This window comes from Osmerus mordax, chromosome 27 (genome assembly GCF_038355195.1).
Source record: "Osmerus mordax isolate fOsmMor3 chromosome 27, fOsmMor3.pri, whole genome shotgun sequence".
Lineage (NCBI taxonomy): Eukaryota > Metazoa > Chordata > Actinopteri > Osmeriformes > Osmeridae > Osmerus > Osmerus mordax.
In genome coordinates, this window is record NC_090076.1 from 5471851 (window position 1) to 5492997 (window position 21147).

Genomic DNA, 21147 nt, shown 5'->3' on the forward strand with positions numbered 1-21147 from the left:
TCAGTGCAAGTCAAGGCACATGCAGAAACTGCCTAGAGGTACAGCACAGAGCTAAGTCTCTCTGTCTCTTAAAGACCATCTAAAAGAAAGCATCAAACTCGGGACCTTCTTATGCGCTCTGTAAATATCAAAGTAAGCATTTTAATTGGCTGGCGCAATATCCTCCATATATTTATTTCAACAGCACTGGCGCGCGTCTCTTTGGTTGGTCGACAGAAAATAATCCCCGGGCTCCGCAAACCGCAGAGTTTGGAGAGAAGTTAGAGAGAGTGGGAGACCTCTACTCTGGACTCCATACAATGAGGAAATTCTGAGGTGGCAATCCTCGTTCTGTTACGCTCCCTTTGGCTGTAACCAAGGGCTAGCTCATGAACCGGTGTCCTCTTGCGTGGAATTCTGTTTTCACTTAGAACTCTGCTGCCTGGACAAATGCATACAAATGCATTTAGGAGCCCAACGGACAAGGAGTGGACGCGTTTCTCCCACAGCAATAACGTGAGTAAATGCACCTTGAAAACAAGTTATTCTATTTACAAACCGAATGAAACTTTTTCAGTTTGTCCTTCAATCATGGTACAATTCTCTAAGAATAGTTGTGTGTGGTACTTTTGATTATCAACAACTTCCCATCAATCAATTAATGACTTGGAATAATTAGACACAGCATGTCATACTTGAAAAAATGATTGAAATTGCCTTGTTTATAGATTTGCTCCCTGTCGTTACTAAAATAAGAACGCACGTGGTGCAACTGGAAGTCGGTCGGTAGTTGGCATTGACATCTCCAATCGTCATTCAGCGCACACTTTATTGATTACGCAGTTATTGAAGTCAGCAAGGGCTGACGGCGCGGTAGGAATTCACTACAAAACAGCGTCTACCCTGTTCTCTCTTGCTGATCTCTTCCGGCACTTCTCTTCAATTTCAGTGTTGCCATAACTAGATTGTTGTAAGGTGGTTTAAATTGATAAAGAGCACTTCCCAACTAGGTTAAAAGCGAACGTTCAGTAGACTTGATGTCCTTGGCAGTCATCACTGAATGGCGAGCTGTCTGGAAATAACTGTACCAGCTAAGAAAGTTTGGTTATTTAAAGCACAAGATGCAACACGTCAATCCATTTTCGCAATGTATTATTCTGTACAATTCATACGTCTCGACTCTGATTCGGTTAAATAGCGATCCGTCTACGTGCAGCTTATTGTCTCAGTATTGTGGAGTTATTCCCAATACATTCCACATGTTCCTGTGCATCGGACATTTACAGCTAGGCATGCGGTTTTTGCCGTGCTGTTACATTTGGCTGGGACTGTCGAGTTGCAAAGAAATCTAATGGCACTTGGCTGTAGCAGAACTAGACCGAAAGGGAAATCGTGGCTTTAGGAAACAACGACAATCCCGTGCATTGTGATACCCGTCCAAACATCTCGCTTGTTACAGTGACATCCCGCTTGTTACAGTGACATCCCGCCTGTTCCACAGAACTACTGGCCGTCTACAGACTGCTTCTACAGCAGCAAACGTGAAAATGACTGTGAATTGATGCGAATGTTCTGAGAGGTCAGTGTGTCGCTGGTTCAGTTACATGCCCTGAAGGGTTTAAAGCAACAATCATCCACTGTTGTGTGGTGGTCTGAAGGACAGTGAAGTGCAGGCTGGAAGCGGTCCCGCTTAAATAAACTTGACAGAGGGCCTGAAACACAGTTCATTGCTGCTGCTCTTCTTGCAGACATAATAAACAATAATGTCAGTGTTTGGATTGAGGCAAGAATGCTAAGCACCCTCACCTGTCTCAAGTCCTCTGCCATTGAAGTTCATTACACACCTGCCCTGTCATGCGATAGCTAAAAGTATCTGAGTTTGAAGGGACTTGAAAGGGGTAAAAATGCAACTTTCTACAATGCTTGTGGTTCAAGCCTTTTGGGGGCCGCAGACACATACAAACAAACAAACAAACAAACACACACACACACACACAAGTTAAGTTTGTTTAAGAGCACAAAGAAAACGACAAGCACCCCCCCCTCCCCCCCCCATGTTGACACCTTAAACCTCAGTCTCTAGGGGTCTATTGATGGCCAATTAGCATAGGCACTATAACATAATTATGATTTCTTGGTAGGATTACTTTCTTCATGTGTGCTATTGAATGACTCATAGATGAGTAATTGCACGGTAATCGCCGTCGATGTCGCAAAATGAAGTCGGCGCAAGGTACCATATCACGCGCAACTCGATGCAATCTGTGTCTCTGGGGAGTGTCTAGATTCCGCTCTGGATTTTCGACAGGCTGTGTGGGCGGCTGTGTTTCACCCTCCAAACATCTGCAGCTTCCCCTGTGACAGGAAAAAGGGCAAACCAATAAAGACCCGTGGATGTTTACTCACAGGCCTTTGTCTGCTTGCCGTCTTGTGGACTAAGTCAATCTTTGCTTTGGACTACAGTGACCTCTTGACTCTGTGACCAATCTGGGCAGTTGTGGAGCAGAGGCCGGCGGAACTGACAAGCTTTTAGTGCACCCCACCCCCCTCCCTCCCCCCGCCAGTTGATTCTCTCTGTGATAGAGCCATGGAGATTTGGACTGGCCTATGGCAGCATCTGCACTTGGAAGGCTTGTTATCCTAATGGCCATTTGGAGAAGTGGACCACAGGCTGTGTTAGTTCAGGGCGCCGTGATGAAGTCATAGTCTCGATACAGGTGTGATGGCTGAACAGTTGCCAATAGGAACAGATATTGGACTGAGATCAACAGCGGATTCATGTTCAAGAATTTTATGGTTTAGATTCAGGGGAAGCATGCAGGAACATGACATAATTACCATGGTGCTCATGAATTTTCATTCACAGAATTGTATTAAGCGTATAGCACTGATACAAATAATCTATAAATGCAAAAATTGCAGGCAGGGATTCAATTCCACCTTGAGCCTTCTGCTGTAACTTTTGTTTTGTCCCTGGTTCACTGGCCTCATCGTGGATGTCTGTCTTGAAAGTTTTGGCAAGGGGACAACCAGCATGCTCTGGAACTTAACAACGCTTAGTTGCTGAGTCACCATGTTAAGTGGACTCCATGTTGGATGGTCTGTTTTATACTGATAGTTACAGGACAGCACTGCACAGTTAAGAAAAAGCCCCAAAATAAATAAACGAATGTGCTTTTGAAAGGATAAACACGACTTGAAGCGATGTGTTTTGGCACTTTTGACCGAAGACCATTGGCTGCTTATACCTATACACAGGTGTTGTGCTTAAGGAGAGAATGTCCTGCTTCTGCTTGACCAGAATGTGTGGCTCTGGAGATGGTCCTATACTAAATCACTTTTCCATCGCAATGATCCCTTCCTGAGTCTTTTTAGACATTGAGGCTTGACCTTGTTCTGAGAAGCCAGCCCCAAGTGTTGTTCAACATCTTTGCAGGATTAGCATATTGTCGTGGTTACCTGCCACCAATTGATTGGCTGATTGAGTAATAGGACTGCCAATTAGTCATGTAAACAGCGCACTGCCAATGTCGCCACTCACTAAGAAATCACACACTGGCAGTTATCAATGAAACCAAGTTAGGAGAATTGCCTCCCCTTTTCTTGTGAGGATTGTAAACACGACTTAAGTGGATTTGGCATTGTTTGCATGTGAAATGAACCGCACTGGCTTGGTCTGAACCGCACTGGCTTGGTCTGAACAGCTTAGACTTTGTCCTTCTTCAATGAAGTATTGTTATGGTTCCAAGCTAATTTCGGAGTAGAACATAACATTTTTTCCGTTCTGGACAGACTCATCACAGCGGAGAGCTTGAAGACCTGATTATTTATAGTCTTGACATGGCACTCACTCCTTACATACTGGTATTTCCTTCCTTCAACAAAGCAATGTTTGGGGAGTTTTGTAGTGCTTTCAGCAGCCGTTCCCATAAACCACTGGGGAGACATTGAGAAGACAGGGATTTTACCTCAGGCTTCACACGTTTTGGGAATCCTAAATCACCCTTACCCTACTGGAGCATCAAATGGGCCAAACTTGGTTCTTGCCGTCGTCAAATGCAGAGAGCTGAGTTGACAAAACAAAGTCCATTATTCATCAGTGTGACAGAGAAGTGTGTGTGTGTGTGGGGGGGGGGGTTCTCCCACATTGTCTTTTGCCATTGTTTCAGCTCTTGCAAACCTGTGACAGAGACCTGGCTGTCAGAGTTAGCATTAGATGGCCCTCAGGCACTTCGTATGTTATATTTAGACTTTTCCATTTGTAAAAACCAGCCAAGGTTTAAGCCGAACCAGCTACTCCACGGCCCTATAAATGACAGTTTTATCCCCCCCTCCAACAGACGAATGATTGTATTCATATACTGAATGCCCCTGCCCCCCCCCCCCTCTCTCCTTTTCCCTTTCCTGGTGTGGGGGTGTGTGTCTGTATTCCCGGCCGTGGAATGTCACACCGGTATCTCGATGGTGAACAGGTGACAGGGCTCATGGGTTGTTCCCTCCAAGCCAAGAGGGCCACACCGCTCTGGGAAAACAAACATGGCTGCTATCTAGAGACCCCCCCCCCCCCCCCCCTCTCCTTCACTCTATATGAGCCACACAAAGACACTCCTCAAATCTTTCAGTTGTGCACATCTAACTTGTCTGGCTTATAGTACGGCTGTCAATCATAAAGGCTCGGTAGGTGGGTGTAAGATTAAGTGACTGTGGTGTAAGCACTTGACACGAGTTTGCTTGGTTTTTTGATTGATCTTTTTTCCTCAGCTATGCTTATGCTTCTCCTCAGGTGTCATAGTCTGATTTTTTAAAGTGCTCTTTTGTTGAGACAGTCCACTACGGTCTCACGGCCATGAGGTTTCCCTTCCTAGTCACGACAGCTTGAACGAATGCGCCAATCTTTTCATCGGATTGATTTGGTCGGAATGTACAGTACAGAAGTAAGAGATTCATTGCTCCTGTGGTTATGTAACCGTCTTTCAGATATGTTAAGTGTGATTGGTAAGTGATGCATGCTGTATAACAAGACCATGTTCACTGTCTCCTACAGACATGACCCAGATGATTGTCCATAGTAGCCTATGGGGAATGACTGACAGCATTTTAATTAAACTTTTAGATGGTATTATTGATTTGTGTTGTTTAGTTTGAAGCTACACTGGCCATCACAACATTTTCGGTGTTTAGTATTGGAAACAATTCGCTGACACGAGACTGACTGGTAATAATCTGATGCAATATGTTATATTTGGATTCATGGATTATAATATGTTGGTCAGCCATGAGTGAATACGCGGTCACCTGAAGTTGAGTGGACGTGCGCTAATACAGCTGTGTGCAAGGTGGGCAGTGCCACCTAGGGGCGGGGTCAGAGTAGGGTCACTGTTTGACAGTCAGTCTGCACAGTCTATCTACTGATAGAAGGTAAAGCCAGACTCAGAAGTCTCTTAATCTTTTGACGTTGTCATGTTAAACCTTTTTAACTCATCAGCCCATTATTTGTGTCCACAGCTACTGTACTTGCAGACGTTTATGTGCTTACGGAAAAGACGCACAAACGACATTCCAGTAGCTTCTGTTGTAGGCCATATGGCTGTGCAGTAAAGCCATCAGCCATTTTTTACTGTTCTCGTCACAGGACCTCATTTCAACTCAAACGATACACGTCGTATCCGGATCTAAACTGCTGGGGCAGAAATGGAACCTGCGTGAAAAATGTCCGCGCAAATATCTTCTCACCGTATCACTTCCCGACGTAAAAATGTCAAACACGGTTGCCGCCCACGCTAGCCAGTCGACACACGGCTCTCAGGTCAGAAAGGGTTCTCTTAATGGACTCTTAGACTTGACTGTCCGACGGTGATTTGCGCTCAGTCTACCAGAGGAATGTTAGCCTGGGGGGGGGGTGGACGCTTGGGTTTCTCAAGGTTAACTTCACACGGGAGGTTTGTAATCGCCCCCACGTCCCACCCCTGACCGCCCTGACGCTGGCAACGACACAGGGGAAACGCGACACGGGTGACTCATTCGACAGGACTTTGATGAGTTCGTGTCCCGCAGCAAACTAAGTGGACTGGCTGCGTCATTCTCATATGGTGCCTGATGAGCTATGGTTCTCGTATCTAGGTAATACTGGGGTGACTCCATGTAATGACAGGGGTTATACACATGGGCTTCAATGGTATGTTTCCTCTTCAGGAGCCAAATAGTTGCTGAAGAGGAAATGGAATGCGCTAGAACAGCGACGGGACAGTTGAGCCATTTCTCGAGTACCGAAGCCCGACTGACTGTTTTGGTTTGAAAATACGAGACGGTCAAGTAGCTGTCTCTATTGTGATGATGATGTTGAACCTGCTTCTTACACAGTGGTCATGTGGACACTGCTGGCCGTGACACAACTGAAAGCTTCTCCACTGGGTGTTTGACCTCGAACTGGTCAACAACAACAAAAAATCTTTGCCATACAGTAGCTTCTCTGTCACTAAACCCCTTGTTTTATATGCACACACTTTGAAGACGGAGTTGCCCATCCTCCGTCTCGCACGGTCCAAAGGCTTTTCCGTTTCCCGATGCTGACTGTCGCGTCTCCTTGCAGGAGAACCCTCCTCCTCCTCCTGTCGCTATGTGCAGCGGTGCTGCGTGCGGAAGAAGACGACCGAGCGCAAGGTAAGCGGTCCCTCCTCCATCCGACCGAACTCTCCCCCTGTGAGTCTGTCTGTACATCTCCCCTGGCAACTTAAACACACGGGCGAAAGGACAAAACACGGCTTTGCCCGATCCGCTCAATGGAAACGGAAAGATTTCCTTTCAACGCCACCCCCGCCCCCCCCCCCGTTGTTAAAAGTCACGGCTAAGGCGCTACAAAAACGTGTCTGGTTTTGCACGCGTCGCGCCTCAGAACGTGGTGGATTAAAAAACACACAACGGAGGAGGGGTTCGGTCATGGCTAGTGCGTTTGCAGGACGCGGTCGGCCGGCCAAGGAGTGTGTGTCTGTGTGTGTGTGTATGTGTGTGTTTCTCACAGAGCAGGACAGCTGCACACGAGAGCTCCCCGGTCCCATTCTTTTTTTAAACCCCTCTCTCCCTGCATGTCTGCTCTTGTTCCATCGGTCTCAGAATGCAGGTTGAGACAGCCATCCCTCCCCTCTCCTCTACTGTCCCCCGCTTCCCCTCTGTTGCCTCCCCTCGACAGCCCCCTGCTCCCCTCTACCGTTCCACCCCCCCACCCCACCCCCGGCCCCCCTCAACACACGAGGACAGTGAAGCGCGAGCTAAGGGGGGTGTCGGCAAGTACGTCAATTAGTCAAACTGAGAGGAAGAGGACATTTCAGAGTACAACTTAGCATGTTTTGGCAGAGCTCTGCTCTTTCATCAATAGTATCGAGTGGATAAGAGGATACCCATCAGTGGTTTGGTCAAGACGGGGCAGGAAGAACATTACCGAAAGCCCCCCCCCCCCCATACACACACACACACACACACTTCAGTTAATGTGTATTTAGCTAGTTGTGATGTTGCATAAAGACAACGACGTTTCTTCTATCAACGCAACTCTTCCCTTAAGAATCTTGTGGAGGGGGCGTTTCGTTTCCACAGACATGGTGCTGCACTTCTGCCTGAAGCATACTATCGGCTAACATAGATGAAGTTTGAATCGGATTTCAGTCTGCGCTCCCAGCCACACAGCCGAACCGCAGAGCACGGGTTCACCTCAATCTAAACCCTGTCAGGGTCACCCCCATATCACAGTTGGTACTGTCCCCTCCACCTCATATATATCATTGTGGGAGCCGCTCCACGCAGGATCAATCCATCACAAGCAGGGGAGGAGGAATGCACAGTGACGGCTGAAGCAGCCTGTCCTCACATATGAGACAGGTTAATTGGAATCCAGGCTGACGTTACCCCGGGCAAAGAATGTCAAGGACGTCTCTGCGCGCTCTCAGATCCTCTGCAGATCCTCCCCGGGCGTCAGGAGCCCACAGAGCACCACATGAATACAGGGCACTTTCTCTCTGTCTTTATCTCTCTGTCTCTCTCTCTTTATCTCTCTATCTTCTCTCTCTCTCTTTATTTACATTTACATTTAGTCATGTAGTCATTTTTTTTCTTAGTCATCTTTATCTTTCTCTCTCTCTCTCTCTGTCTCTCTGTCTCTCTGTCTCTCTGTCTCTCTGTCTCTCTGTCTCTCTCTCTCTCTCTCTCTCTCTCTCTCTCTGACTCTCTGTCTCTATCTTCTTTCTCTATCTTCTTTCTCTATCTTCTTTCTCTATCTTCTTTCTCTATCTTCTTTCTCTATCTTCTTTCTCTATCTTCTTTCTCTATCTTCTTTCTCTTTCTCTATCTTCTTTCTCTATCTTTTTTCTCTATCTTTTTTCTCTATCTTCTTTCTCTATCTTCTTTCTCTATCTTCTCTCTCTGACTCTCTCTCTGTCTCCCTCTCTGTCTCCCTCTCTTTACCCCTCTCCTAATGCCTCCATCGTGTCATGCCATTCATCAATTTATACGTATGTTGAGACCTCAATCCATTTGCAGGGAGTTCAGGTTCAAGATAATGATCCCCAGCGTCCTGCTCTTGGATCTTCCTTGTAATTACAGAGCACCTTCCGTGTTCCGTGAAGACCATCATGTTTTCTCCTAAGTAGTTCCATATGAAAACGTTCAAGGGCATAAAGGTAACTCAGAACTCCCATCTGGTAGCCTGCCCCCCACCCCCCCCCCACTCCCGCATTACTGCTGTCAACATTTATACCGAGGTTTTCTAAATAAGTTATTGGCTGTTCCATGTGACCCGCAACCGAGGTGAAAGGTCGCGAGGTCGTACATGTGCTGCTCGGCGAAAATAGCTTTGTCGCCGCTTTGATGTCCGAACGTCTTTTCCCTGCGTTCTTGACGGTTGCCGAATCACCGGTGTTTCATTTTGTGGTTTTCCTATATTTTTACAACCACATTGAACCCGAGGCCCGATGGAGCACCCTGCAAGCCTTTGCTCCTCACAGAGGACCCACACTGAGACGGTGAAGGGAGGCCGTTCAGCGCGTACGCCTCCTGTTCGTCCACGTCGACAGACCCCAGTGGTTGGGAGGAAGCACCCCATGCACGGACACGGACGCCATGGGCGTTTCAAAGGAAGCGAGCGTCTCTGGAATAGCCATGAGAGGGCCTTCCGTCGCCTCCTCTCGAGACTCCGCTCGGCTTTGAAAAGCTCTCCCGCTTCCCCCGGATTCCCACGCCACCACTGCCTCTTTTTTTCCTCTTTCGGCCTCTTTCGGCCTCTTTCGGCCTCTTTCGGCCTCTTTCGGCCTCTTTCTGCGCCTCTGAGCACCCCTCCATCCCCCTCCATCTCTCCTTCCATCTCTGTCTTTCTCTCTCTCGCCATCCATCCATTCTTTTCCTTTATTAACGTTCCTTTTTCATTTCCGTTCTTAAAATGTCGTTTTTTCTCTCTGTCGTCCTAAAGTATTGCATGTAGACTTTCGGGAAGATATTTAGCCGTGCGTTTTGGACATTAAATGGACAGTATGTGGAGCTTTCACCTGTTGTGCCCTCAGCCCAATCCTGCATTTACATTTAGTCATTTAGCAATCCTGCCACGCGTTGACAAATCCCTCCCTCTCTGACTGTCTTTTAAACTCATCTGCAGTACCTCAGCGTCAACAATCTTGACATATATCCTGAGTAATCACCTGGGATTAAGGGGGAGAGGGGGGGAGGGAGGAATCATGACTCAGCTGTTTTGGAAAAGTAGATATCATGAATCTCTGGTGGCAGATTGATTCAAACAGGCTGTGGCGTGGGCTGCTGTAGTACAGTACTGCGCCGGCTCTCAGTGACTCCCCGCTCTCATCTGGACCCCATCTGGCCTCGCTCGTCCTCTCTTGCATTGTGGGTAATCTGTTGCAGCGCGGCCGAGCCTTGGGCAGACCTTGGACCACCTTGTGTTCTCTGTTTCTTCTCCTCTCCTCAATACCTCCTCCCCCCCCCCCCCCCTTCCGTTCCCACACGGCGACCGCTCTCCGCGTTTCTTTCTGTTTAAAACATTTGGCATCCCTCCTTTACCCCTGGGAGCTTAATGTGTCCTCAATGTGTGTCCTGGAAGGTGGTGTGTGTGTGTGTGTATGTGTGCACGCGATTGTGTGTGTGTGAGACTGTGTGTGTGTGTGAGAGATGGTGAGAATGTGTGTATGAGTCTGAACCTAAGCAGCTGTCTCACAGTCCTCCCCCCCCTCTTCCTCCTGTTCCTCTCAGGTGTCGATCTCCTCCATCGGTTGGGCCTGACGGACAGCAGAGAGGCCCCTTACTCCTGGACCAGCTCTCCTCCCTCCCAGCTGACTGGGCCTCCCCCAGGAGCCGGGGTCACCCTTGACCCGGACGCCCACATCCAAGCCCCCGCGGGGGGCCTGTTCCCACCGGAGATCGGCGAGGAGTTTTCCGTCGTGGTGAGCCTCAGCTCCTGGCGAGCGAACAATGCCTTCCTCCTCAGCGTGCGCGACGGCAGGGACAGGCTGCAGTTCGGCGTCCAGCTGCTGCCCGACAGGGTGGTGGTCCACACCGGCGAGAAGACCTCCGTCTACTTCGCCGCCCACCGCCTCCGGGACGGGCGCCCGCACGCCTTCGCCCTGGGCGTGCGTCCGCGCTCCGTGTCCTTCTACGCCGCCTGCGGGGCGGAGCACCGGCGCGAGCAGACCCTCACCAGGGCCCCGACGCTGGGATCGGGAGGCGTGCTCACCCTCGGGAGGCTGAGCTCCACATCGAGCCCGTTCCAGGGCCGCATATGCCAGCTGGACATCTACCCCTCGGCCCGCGCCGCCTCCCGCTACTGCGACTATCTAAAAAAACAGTGCCGGTTGGCAGACACCTTCCGATCGCCCCCGCCGCCACCCCTGACCCCCTCCTCCGCCCCCTCCGTGGAGTCGGGCACGGTGCCCGCCTCCCCGAACCGCCAGACCCCCGCCGTGGCCGTGGCGTCTCCCAGCCTCTCCACCGAGGGCGCCCGACCGCCGCGCCCCGGCCCGGGCTCCTCTGAGCAGGCTCCCCCTGGGCTCGGGACCCAGAGCTCCCTGCTGGAGCATCTCGCCCAAGTTTCCACCCTCGCCCCCCGGCTCGACCCCGACACCCCCGCCTCTGGCACCCTCGCTGGGCTCGCTGCTCTGGGCATCGCCCGCAGGAGTACCCCCGCCCCAGCAGGGGGCAGCAGACGGCATGACCCCCAGGCCGAGAACACCACGGAGGAGGAGGAGGAGAACAGGAGACCCGGGGAAGCCACCGACGCCACCCCGGGTCCGGTTCCCCCCGTCAGGCAGAGCCTCTTGAAGGAGGGTCTGAGGAACAGTTCGAGGCCCAGGGTTTCTCTGCCCCGGCCCACAGACCTTCTCCTGGAGAACCAGCTGAGGACCAACGGCACCACGCTGTACCGGGAGAACCAGGTGGACACCTCCGAGGAACACGGGCAGGACGGGAGCTACGACGTCGACATGGGAAGCTACGACTACGGCTACGAGGAGCCCGAGTACTTGTACGACTACGACAGCGCTTTACGCGGGCCCAAAGGAGATCCGGGACCTACGGTAGGTGTTTACGTTTCCGAACGCTTGCGGTTCGCAGATGGGGAGAATGTTAGCGTCAGGTTTCGAGACAAGTCTGAGCGAAGCCGCGCAGCAAATTACAATGCAAGGCAAACGCCCTTAATTTATGACCATTAGGCTTTCGAAGTGCTTCCCCGCATTACATTTGGCGCTGTCTCAATGTGGAGGAACATATTTTGGCAGAGCCTGTGCATTGATTTAGAGAGCGAAAGGGTGGCGTGTCCAATCGTTTTATCATTTTTTTTGTTCGTTTTTGATTTTCATGTATCAACAGGTGGTTAAAATAACACGTCATGCCCCTTTTGAAATACTGCCAGCTCTCTGAGGTGGGGAGGGGCAGGGGGGGTCTCTCATCCATGGCCTAGCGACCGAGCAGAGGGAAGCGTAAAACGGCGACGTCATCCGATCTCATCTGTTTGTTTTTTGCCTCTTTTCGTTCGTTTAGTTTTTTTCTCTCGAGCGCTCGTCTCCAAAGTGAGAACAAGGGATCCATTCTGTTGTGGCGCCGATCTCGATGTCGCGGCGAAATGTTCCCCCCCGCGGGTGATCGGCCCCCACCTCATGCCTTCAGAATGTGTGTGCTGATGCTACACGTGTCGATAGATCCAGCAGAGTTTCCATAGCGTTTCCATAGCGGCGCCGCTGCCGTCAGCTTCTCCACACCAGGGACTCTGTTGTTTCACAGGTTTCCATGGTGACGCATAGCCGCTCAACTCGATTTAAACACCTCGCGTTGCACGTGGTACAAGGCACTCACCGACCTGTAGACAATGGTGAAGTTGACCAATTTGTTCATTGGATAACGTTCTAGTTTGTGTTTTGAAGGTCTTCAGTAAAACTTTATTTGACTGGATTTCAGTTTTTCTGGTAGGCACCATGTTAGAAGCAACTGTATGTCGGTTTTCTCCGAAAGTACTCTGACTCCATGTCCTGATGTGGTCAGTTCAGGGTCAATATGTCAGAATGTGAAATCGGCAAACACCAAGGTCATATACACATTTTGGAGTATATTCAATGCTAGACAAAATACTGAGGAAAACGAGTGTCTGCACACAATTCTTTCCTATAGCCCACAATGTAATCAAACAACGATATTAGTTATGGAGGGGCATCGGTATTGATATGTGTCAGGTGCGGCCATCTTTTGAAGAGATTATAGATTGGCATGACTGATGAGGGCGCAGTGTACGCTGTCCTGGATACACGGCAAGCATGGGAAGAGTCACAAGAGTGTGACGGTGTCTCTTGGCCCTGTTGCTATGGCGAAGGCGGTGGTGTGTTCACTGTTTCCATCAGGCTGTGTGTAGGAGTGGAGCTTAGGAGCACACATCTGTCTGGGAGACCAGCGCAGGGGGGGGGGGGGGGGGCAGGGGGGGGCTGTGCAGGTCTTTCCTCATGACAACCTCACACACGCGCGCACACACACACGTACTTCATCAACAAACACGTGAAAAAAACACAGACACACTCACACATCCTGTGTACACTTAAGCGGGCGTGCACAAAATGCACACGTGCACTAACAAGCGTAAACACACACACGCATGAACACGCTGACCCAAATGCATACAGCAGACATGCGAGCGAGCGTGCACACACACACATGTGGACATACACAGATACACACCATTCCCTCCAGGTTGACCATAAAGTAAAGTCCCACATTAGAAGAGGGAGAATGTGGATGAACCCACAGGCATCACACAACACTGCTGACAGGCAGGGCCATGTACCATCACTGAGCTCGTTCAACAACAACAAAAAGCACGATAAACAAACGAAACAATTGGCATGGAAGTCTCTCATGAAAAGAACATGCTAACGTTTATATCGGTGCTTCTTCTCAAGACAGGTTATACATCGTACCTATCGGTTTTCTGTTGTATTATCATTGCGTCGTCATCCTTTATTTTCCAAAACGCTCTCGCCGTGATTGCCTGACTTCCGCCTCTGAGGCTGCGGACCGCATGCTCAAAGGTACCATAGCGACGGCATGTCCATGACTAAGGCATAACCTTCCCACAGACTCCTCCAATCTCCATCTTGTTTGCAGTCCAGTGATATTCTGGATTGTTTGTTTTATTTGGAAAGGGGCCCGTTGCGGGAAACGCGACAGGGGCCAAATAAATTTGAACATCCTCCAGTTTCCAATCATACTTCGTTTGTAAACGAGAAACAGTGGCCCGTGGGCCCCTCCTGAGGCGGATACGCTACGTTGTATGTCGATCGGCTTTGGCTTTTCGGAGGACTCGTTTGTGGAAAAACATCAAGTTCTCATTCCTCATCGGCGCTTATTGGACGTGGGATTAAGCCACAAGCCACAGAACTGGGTTTACACCACATATGGCGTTTTATATTGTTGACTTTGAAAGAGGAGAACGGTAGGCTCCCTCCATGGTCCATAACTCTATCAACCCTTTCTCGTGCGTTACCAAGTGGTGAGGTCAAGTGCAGGACACAATGGGATTAGGTTTAAGGAGGAGCTTGTATGGAGTGGTTATCTGTTGGACGTGTTGGCTAAAACATGGCCGTATCCAGCTGTCAACTGCCTCTTGATTGACTTTTGGCTTGGAATGGACCGACATCAGCTTTCAGGCATTGTGGACTTGTCTGATTTGGACTTTTTGTCCAAACACATACAGGTGCTGAGCATGCAAGTCTTTGAGTCTTCTATCAAGACGGTTGTCTCATCTCCGGAACATGTGGGGCTTTCCCTCTGGCTCTTGTACATCTTGAGCCCAACTGAACATGAAGTGGAACCGTTCCACGTGTTTCCCGTTGCCTCGTCTCCTCCCGTGTTCCCGACGTTCCTGTTCTTCCAGAACTGACCGGAGGGCTTGTACCTTCGGGCGCGTGCAGGGGGGACGGAACATGATCCGGCCTCCCAGAGCGAATCTATCAGCTCTGTTCAGGACGTTTTTGTTAGTTCGTCTTTGAACTTACCAGCTCAACTTACCAGCTTTTGGTCACGGTGAACGACATGTTTGTGCTTGTTGTTAATGCGCTCTCTCTCTCTCTCTCTCTCTCTCTCTCTCTCTCTCTCTCTCTCTCTCTCTCTCTCTCTCTCTCTCCTCTCTCTCTCTCTCTGTCTCTCTGTCTCTCTGTCTCTCTTTTGTCACTCACTCACGTACACTCACACTCACACTCTCTCTTACAAACACTTTTTTTTTCTCTCTTTCTTTATCACACACGCACTTCCTCACTCTCACAATCTCTCCCTCTCCCTCTCTCTCTCTCTAGGGTCCCCCTGGTCCCGCTGGCCTGCCTGGTCCTGCAGGAAAGAGAGGTCCTCGGGTGAGTACGCTAAGCCTTTCCTGTCACCTAGGGTTACGTGATGTCACTCTGATGTCATGACTGCGCCACAGACGCCTCCCCCCCCCCCCCCCCCCCCCCCCCCCCCCCTCAAGGTTAGGTCCGATGACACCACAACTCCCAGAGTCATGACCGACGGGCCCTAATGGCTTTCGGAATGGAACGAATGCCGTACAAAAGGAGGCGTCTCAGAAAGAGACGTGCGTCGAGGTCGAGCTGACCGGCCTTTCGACGCTTGCTGGGTCGGGGGCCTACTCCGTGAAAAAGCACATTCAAATCGAATCCAACTTTAATCGTACAGCCCAGACGAGCAATGTCCCAGAGCGGCACCTACAGTACGACCGACCTGGGCCCCACATCCTCTGACAACGTGTCCTAGCTTCGTCAGCGGTAGCAGACATGGGCGATCGTGTTATCTGGTTGACCTCAGCCCAGTGATCCGGTACCTCCACCCCAGGTGCTGACAGTCACAGCCTGGGTTTACGCAGGTCCGAGAAGGAAGCTGGCGGAGTAGCAGTGCCGTGTTGGAGGGGAGGGGCTGAGCCCTGGAGAGGGAGCATGCGTTGTTTACCTCGCTCGGCCTCGCACCATCAATTCAAGGTGGAGGAACCAGCTCCACATGTCGCAGTCGCCACAAAGTTCCCCTTCACAGCCTGAGATGTTTTGAGCTTGTGTGTGTGTGTGTGTGTGTGTGTGCGCACCAGTAGTGAGTTTGTTAATCAGATACAGCCAGTTTTTAAGGCTCTCTTTGTCTGTTGTGTTCCTGCCTTTCCTTAGTTCATGGACCCCTCAAATCACTCAGTGTAAAGGTAACTTCTGGGAAGGTGCTTGGGATTCGTACAGTATGGTGGCCCGTAGAGTACAAACAGTCAGAGAAGTAGTTGGTGTTGTGATTAGGCTAATGTGTTGTAGGTTGTAGGGGTACTACAAGCCTACTGTCTTAGCACTGTGGACACAACAACCCCCCCCCCCCCAGACCTGACTGATTGTCCCATGCTCTCACACACACACACACACACACACACACACACACAACTCTGGTGGGTACACTTTGAAAGATATATATTTAAAGGCACGTCTCCTTTAGTCCGATAGTTGCAGTTACAGAGAGACAGGAAATGGAGGAGAGAGATTGGGGAAGACACGAAGGTAATGGCCCGTGTGGAATTCGAACCCGGTGCTCCTGCGATTAGGCCTGGGTCTCCACGGTAGGCGCTCTGGTGAGCCACCAGGGCGCCCCCCCTCCCCCCCTTGCCCCCAGGTGGGTACACTTTTAGCTCCCCCCTGAAACCATCTGCTCTGCGGAGAAGGGTGATGGATGGAATGAGGGGAAGGGGAAGGTCGGGAAAACAGACGAAAAGAGGCAGCGATATGATCAAGGTTCTCGTGTGTGTGTGTGTGTGAGAGGAGGGGGGGGTGTTACTCACAGTAAGGACAGCATTACTTTTTTTTCTCTCTCTCTCTCTGTCTCTGTCTCTCTCTCTGTCTCTCTCTCTGTCTCTCTCTCACTCTCTCTCTCGCTCTCGCTCTCGCTCTCTCTGAGCTATAAAAACCACATGGCCTCAGTTGCACCAGACACTAGAGATTGAGGAATAGGAACTTTGTGTGTGTGAGGGAGGGAGGGTGAGGGTTGGTGGTGCTGGGGGGGGGGGGGGGGTTGAACATATAGGGTAATAACAAGTGTCAAAGGAAAGAACCTGTAAAGAGACCTTGGCGGGTCTCTACCCCATCATTTAGAGTCTGGTAGCGGCTGATCACCGACATGCATGCTGACTGATCACTCTGAAAATGAGAGAGCGAAGGCTGACCTCATGCCTCAAGTGTGTCGTGGGTGTTTCGGAGAAAGCAGCCCAAAACGGGGAACAGCAGGGGTGCAGATGTGTGGTGTGTGTGTGCATGGACTGGGTGTGCGTGTTCATACATGCATCTGGGACTGTGATGAAGAAAAGTTCACGAGTAATTCTGCTGACAACAAAAGCTCATCGGAAATCCCATTTCTTCCGCGACTGGGTGTGAGCGCGCGTGTGTGTGAGGGAGTGCGTGCGCAAGCCTGCGTGGGTGTGCCCTTCCGTGTGCGGTGAGGGTGCATTCCTGTGATCGCAGGACGGGCACAGGCTTGGCACGTGTCCAAAGCCCTGACATAATGTATGGGCTGCCCTCTCGTCTCTCTCCATCTCACCAGCCAGCAAGATCAGGCACCGTAATAGTTGGATCAATATGTGAGTTATAGCTCACATATTGTACACAGCCCACCTTCTCTCCACAGCAAGGGTTTCAGTCTTACCTGACGTCGTGAAAACGAAATACTGTGCTGTCATTGTGATGGACTGTTGGCTAATCTGTCTTGCCTTTCTCTCTCTCTCTATGCATGCTCGTCTGTTTCAGGGTCCCCACCGGTCCGCATGGAAACCCTGGTCTGCCTGGCCCACCCGGACTCAAGGTGAGTGTCCCTGTGCTGGGCTGAGCATCCACCCCCAGCCCCCTCCTTAGAAGCCAGACAGAACTGGCCCTGCTGAGGGTCTGGGCTGCTGTCTTTAGAGGTCTCTGTCTGGTCCTCTGAATTTCAGACGCAGGCCTGCGATGTTCAATGTCACGCCACCCCCCCCTCCCCCCACCCCTGCTTCCTCTTCTCCAGTAGGGCACGCTGTTAGATGTAGTCCTGGGAGATGTAGTCCTAGGAGATGTAGTCCTGGGAGCCCCAAAAAACAACACAGTGTGTGGCAATGGAGTCAATGTGACGATTAGCTGACCTCGTCGAAAAAAAAGCCTCCTCGTTGACATGATTTCTGTGAAGACGCAGGAACTACACCTACATCATGCTGAAAGTTGGGTGCTCAGAACACTGTGTCTCTTGAAATGACGACTGGGTTTCCTGTCTTGGCCAGTGAGAGGAGAATGTAGCGTTGTTTTTTTTTTTTTTTATTGGGTGGAAAATGCCCCTGGGCACAACGGAGGATTTTGATTGTCTTTTCCTAGCTGATGGACGAGGGAAAATGCCTGTGTCTCTCATTTGATTGAGTAGGCATTAAAGGGGAGGGCGATAAGGGGGTTGTTTGATAGGTGCATGGAAAAACACATTCTAGAGAATTGGATGTTGATTCATCGGTACCACTTGGAGAATGAAACAGATGGAAGCTTTGTAGTCCACAGAATTGCTGCGGAGGTCTTTGAAATGACAGACAGATTGAGTTGACCCGAAGCTAGTTTAAACACACATGCGTCTCCAGTTTACGGTTTGTCACAAGGTTTGTATCCTTAATACCCTCCCAGTAAACAGATGGTTGTATGGATTTGTGTCCATGCGTTTGATGTGGAACATTTAGTACGAGTGACTATGATTGAGAAAATGTTTGGACCATGGCAACATGTGCTCTCCTCGGGATACTTTCATCCAAAAAGTAGAAATGCTGCGATTCCAGGACTGAGTGGAAAGTCATTCTGGTGACAGAGAAGCATTTGGCCTTCTGCATGAGATCCATTGATCCTCACAGACTCCCTATGAATCATTCCCACAATCCATCTCTTTGTCTTGTAGATAAGAGAGAGGGAGAGACAGATGATTTACAACACCAGTCATTTTGGAGTCGTGGGGGTGGGGAAGGGGGCAGGAGGTGGTTAAAATCATTAGTGTACATTATGTATGGTTTTAAGAGCCCCCCCCCCCCTCCCCACAAGCTTGAAGCTGAAGAAGTTGACAAGATCAATCTCTCCACCTCAGTTACTGTAGTCAACACCAAGGTGAAGCACAGGCAGGAAAAAGTAGAAAGTATGCTCACTCGCGCGCGCCACACATACACACATACACATACACATGCCATTCTCGCTCTCTCTCTCTCTCTCTCGCTCTCTCTCTCACTCGCTCTCTCTCTCGCACACACGCCGGAGTATGAGCAGCGTGTTCTCAGACTGACGAAAACAGGCCTCGAGCCAAAGGACTGTTATGATCCATGAGTCTGGTGTCGAGCTCTCCCGGGTGTGTGAGGAGCCCTCGAACCCCGTCTCTCCTCTCGTCCTGTGGGCGCGTTCCCGTCGAACGCCTCTGACGGCACGCTTTCTCTCGTCTGCTTTGGCTTACGCCGTCCTCGGGGGCAGCCGACTGGTTTGTGCTCCCTGCCTCTGGTGCTGGGATGGACGTAACATTCCGGGGCTCGGTGCTTCTACGACGCTGCTACCAGCTTGAGGATTGCAAATGTGCAAGCGTGTGAAGTGCATGTGTATCAAGTCAAAATTGCATGTGCCATTCCTAAATAACATTATTATACACAATATTATTATTATACACTGTATATGTAATGTCGGGATATTAATCAGAAAGTTGTTGGTTCGCTTCCCGGCCGTGCCAAATTACGTTGTGTCCTTGGGCAAGGCACTTCACCCTACTTGCCTCGGGGGGAATGTCCCTGTACTTTTACTGTTAGTCGCTCTGGATAGAGCGTCTGCTAAATGACTAAATGTAAATGTAAATGAATATAGCTCACTTCCATACTGGAGACATCTTTCCGGAACACGCCTTGAAGAGTGCCTCCCGCGCCCTTCTAAAATCACGGCCATCGCTCCCGACAGCCCACGTCCTTCCTTGACAACCTTTCGTCCAAGATGGCCGCCTCAGTTCCCAGTATTGTGGTCGTGCCTCTCCCCAAACTGCAGCACCTACCCCTGCCCCCTCCCCCTCGCCGTCCTCCATACTCCCCTGTGGGCCTGGCACTAAGCTTCACCGCAACATGGTCGGGTCTGGAAGTGTTGGTCTCTGGTCTCCGGAATTTGTAACACACCTGGAACCCAGGTTCTCCGCACAGCCCCACGCTTCCTATATTTAGACGCTCATCGCTGTTGGTTTGCGTCGTGTGGACATTTTTTATAGGGCATGTGCTCTTCCGGCGATGGATAGAGCGAGGGAGCTCGTTCGAAGGCTTGGTGTGGTTCATGAAAGACGTCTTCGCTTTTCTAGTAAACAGTTTTCTGTACGTATCTGAGGTAGCCTATAGGCCGGCATCCATTTCTTCAGCGTCTCCCTCGTCGTATAGACCAGCAGCAGCTGGAGTTTTACTGGGGCGCCGATAGAAGCTTCTGGTTTTACCTCCACGGTTCGCCACCATGGGGTTTTGAACCCTTGACCTCCACACCCAAAAACTTCTAACCCCCCCCCCCCCACACACACCCCTCCCCCCCCCCCCCCCCCCCCCCCCCCCCCGGGACCGGGACCCTGAGTCTAGGCGAACTGCTTCCTCCATCCTGCCTAGCTGGGAGTCCAGTGTTGGAGGTTGGTGTTCAGAGCAGTGCTACTGCCCCCGCCGCCGCCCCCCCCCCCCCCCCAATACCCCCCCTGCTGTGCTGAGGTTTTAATACGCCAAGGGGAGAAGCGTCTCGCTCGTAAAGGGGCTGTAGATGGCTGCTCCGGGGCCTAACCCAGCCTGGTGGTGGTTCTCCCAGACAGTCAGACGCACGGGGGGCCACGCTTGCAGGGATGTGGGCTGGGGCGGGGGGAGCAGGGCCAGGGTGTCTGGGCCTCTGCGGTTAACCCAACCAGACCTGCAGTCCATAGATTTGCAACGCAATCTTGCTCTTTAGTTGGTGGCTGGAAAAAAAGTTCCATCCCTGGATTTGAACAAAGGAGGAATGGATTTCCTCATTGTCACTCACAGCATTTGGATCATTTGATTTATTGACTGGATTACAATGAATAAATGTAGGCTTGTTCGTGCAATTGGAGAGAATAGAGTTCTTTTTCTACATGGATATGTTTCCCCCAAACCACACACACAAAGACAGGAATGTTTTGCTGTCCTCTCTGATCTGTCAGATGGAGGGCTTGGGATATGGATAAATGTGTTCTGGGGTGACCTAGGATGTTGCTAGGACGCCATGTGAGATTGCTGGAAGACTCCTGGCGAAACGCTGGTCCATCACTGGCGCTAGCACGGCATCGATGAGTCATTCTCAGACCCCAAAGTCACTTGGAGACGGGGGCGGAGAGAGCGCTCTTTGTCTCTGTCCGGGTGAAGGCCCCCATCCTGTGAACCGTGTTCTGAAGACTGTGGGGCGACGGAGGAATACAAAACAAGCGGCCCTATGTGTGAGGAGTCTCTGGCGATTCGCTAAAAGCCTCCACTGACGGTCTGTTTGAGTGCGTGCATGAAATGTTATGACTGAGGCGCTCGGGGAACCTGAAAGAATCGGAACGATGTGAGTCATGCTCTGTTGCCATGTTTCACACGGAGACAGAGGTTGTCGAGGTTACGCTTCCGCCTCTGTTGTGGGGGTAATCCTCTTTTCCCAA

The 21147-nt window shown here is 50.7% G+C and overlaps 1 protein-coding gene across 1 annotated transcript in view; it reads left to right on the forward strand.

Moving 5' to 3' along the window:
- Positions 1-221: 221 nt before the first annotated feature.
- The window catches only part of LOC136936579 (collagen alpha-1(XXIV) chain), a 33269-nt gene continuing 12343 nt past the window's right edge, over positions 222-21147 (forward strand). The window contains exons 1-3 of the mRNA XM_067230191.1: positions 222-495; positions 6569-6639; positions 10222-11540. Coding sequence (XP_067086292.1) covers positions 440-495; positions 6569-6639; positions 10222-11540 — 1446 coding nt within the window. The 5' untranslated portion in view covers positions 222-439. The remainder of the gene's footprint in view (positions 496-6568; positions 6640-10221; positions 11541-21147) is intronic.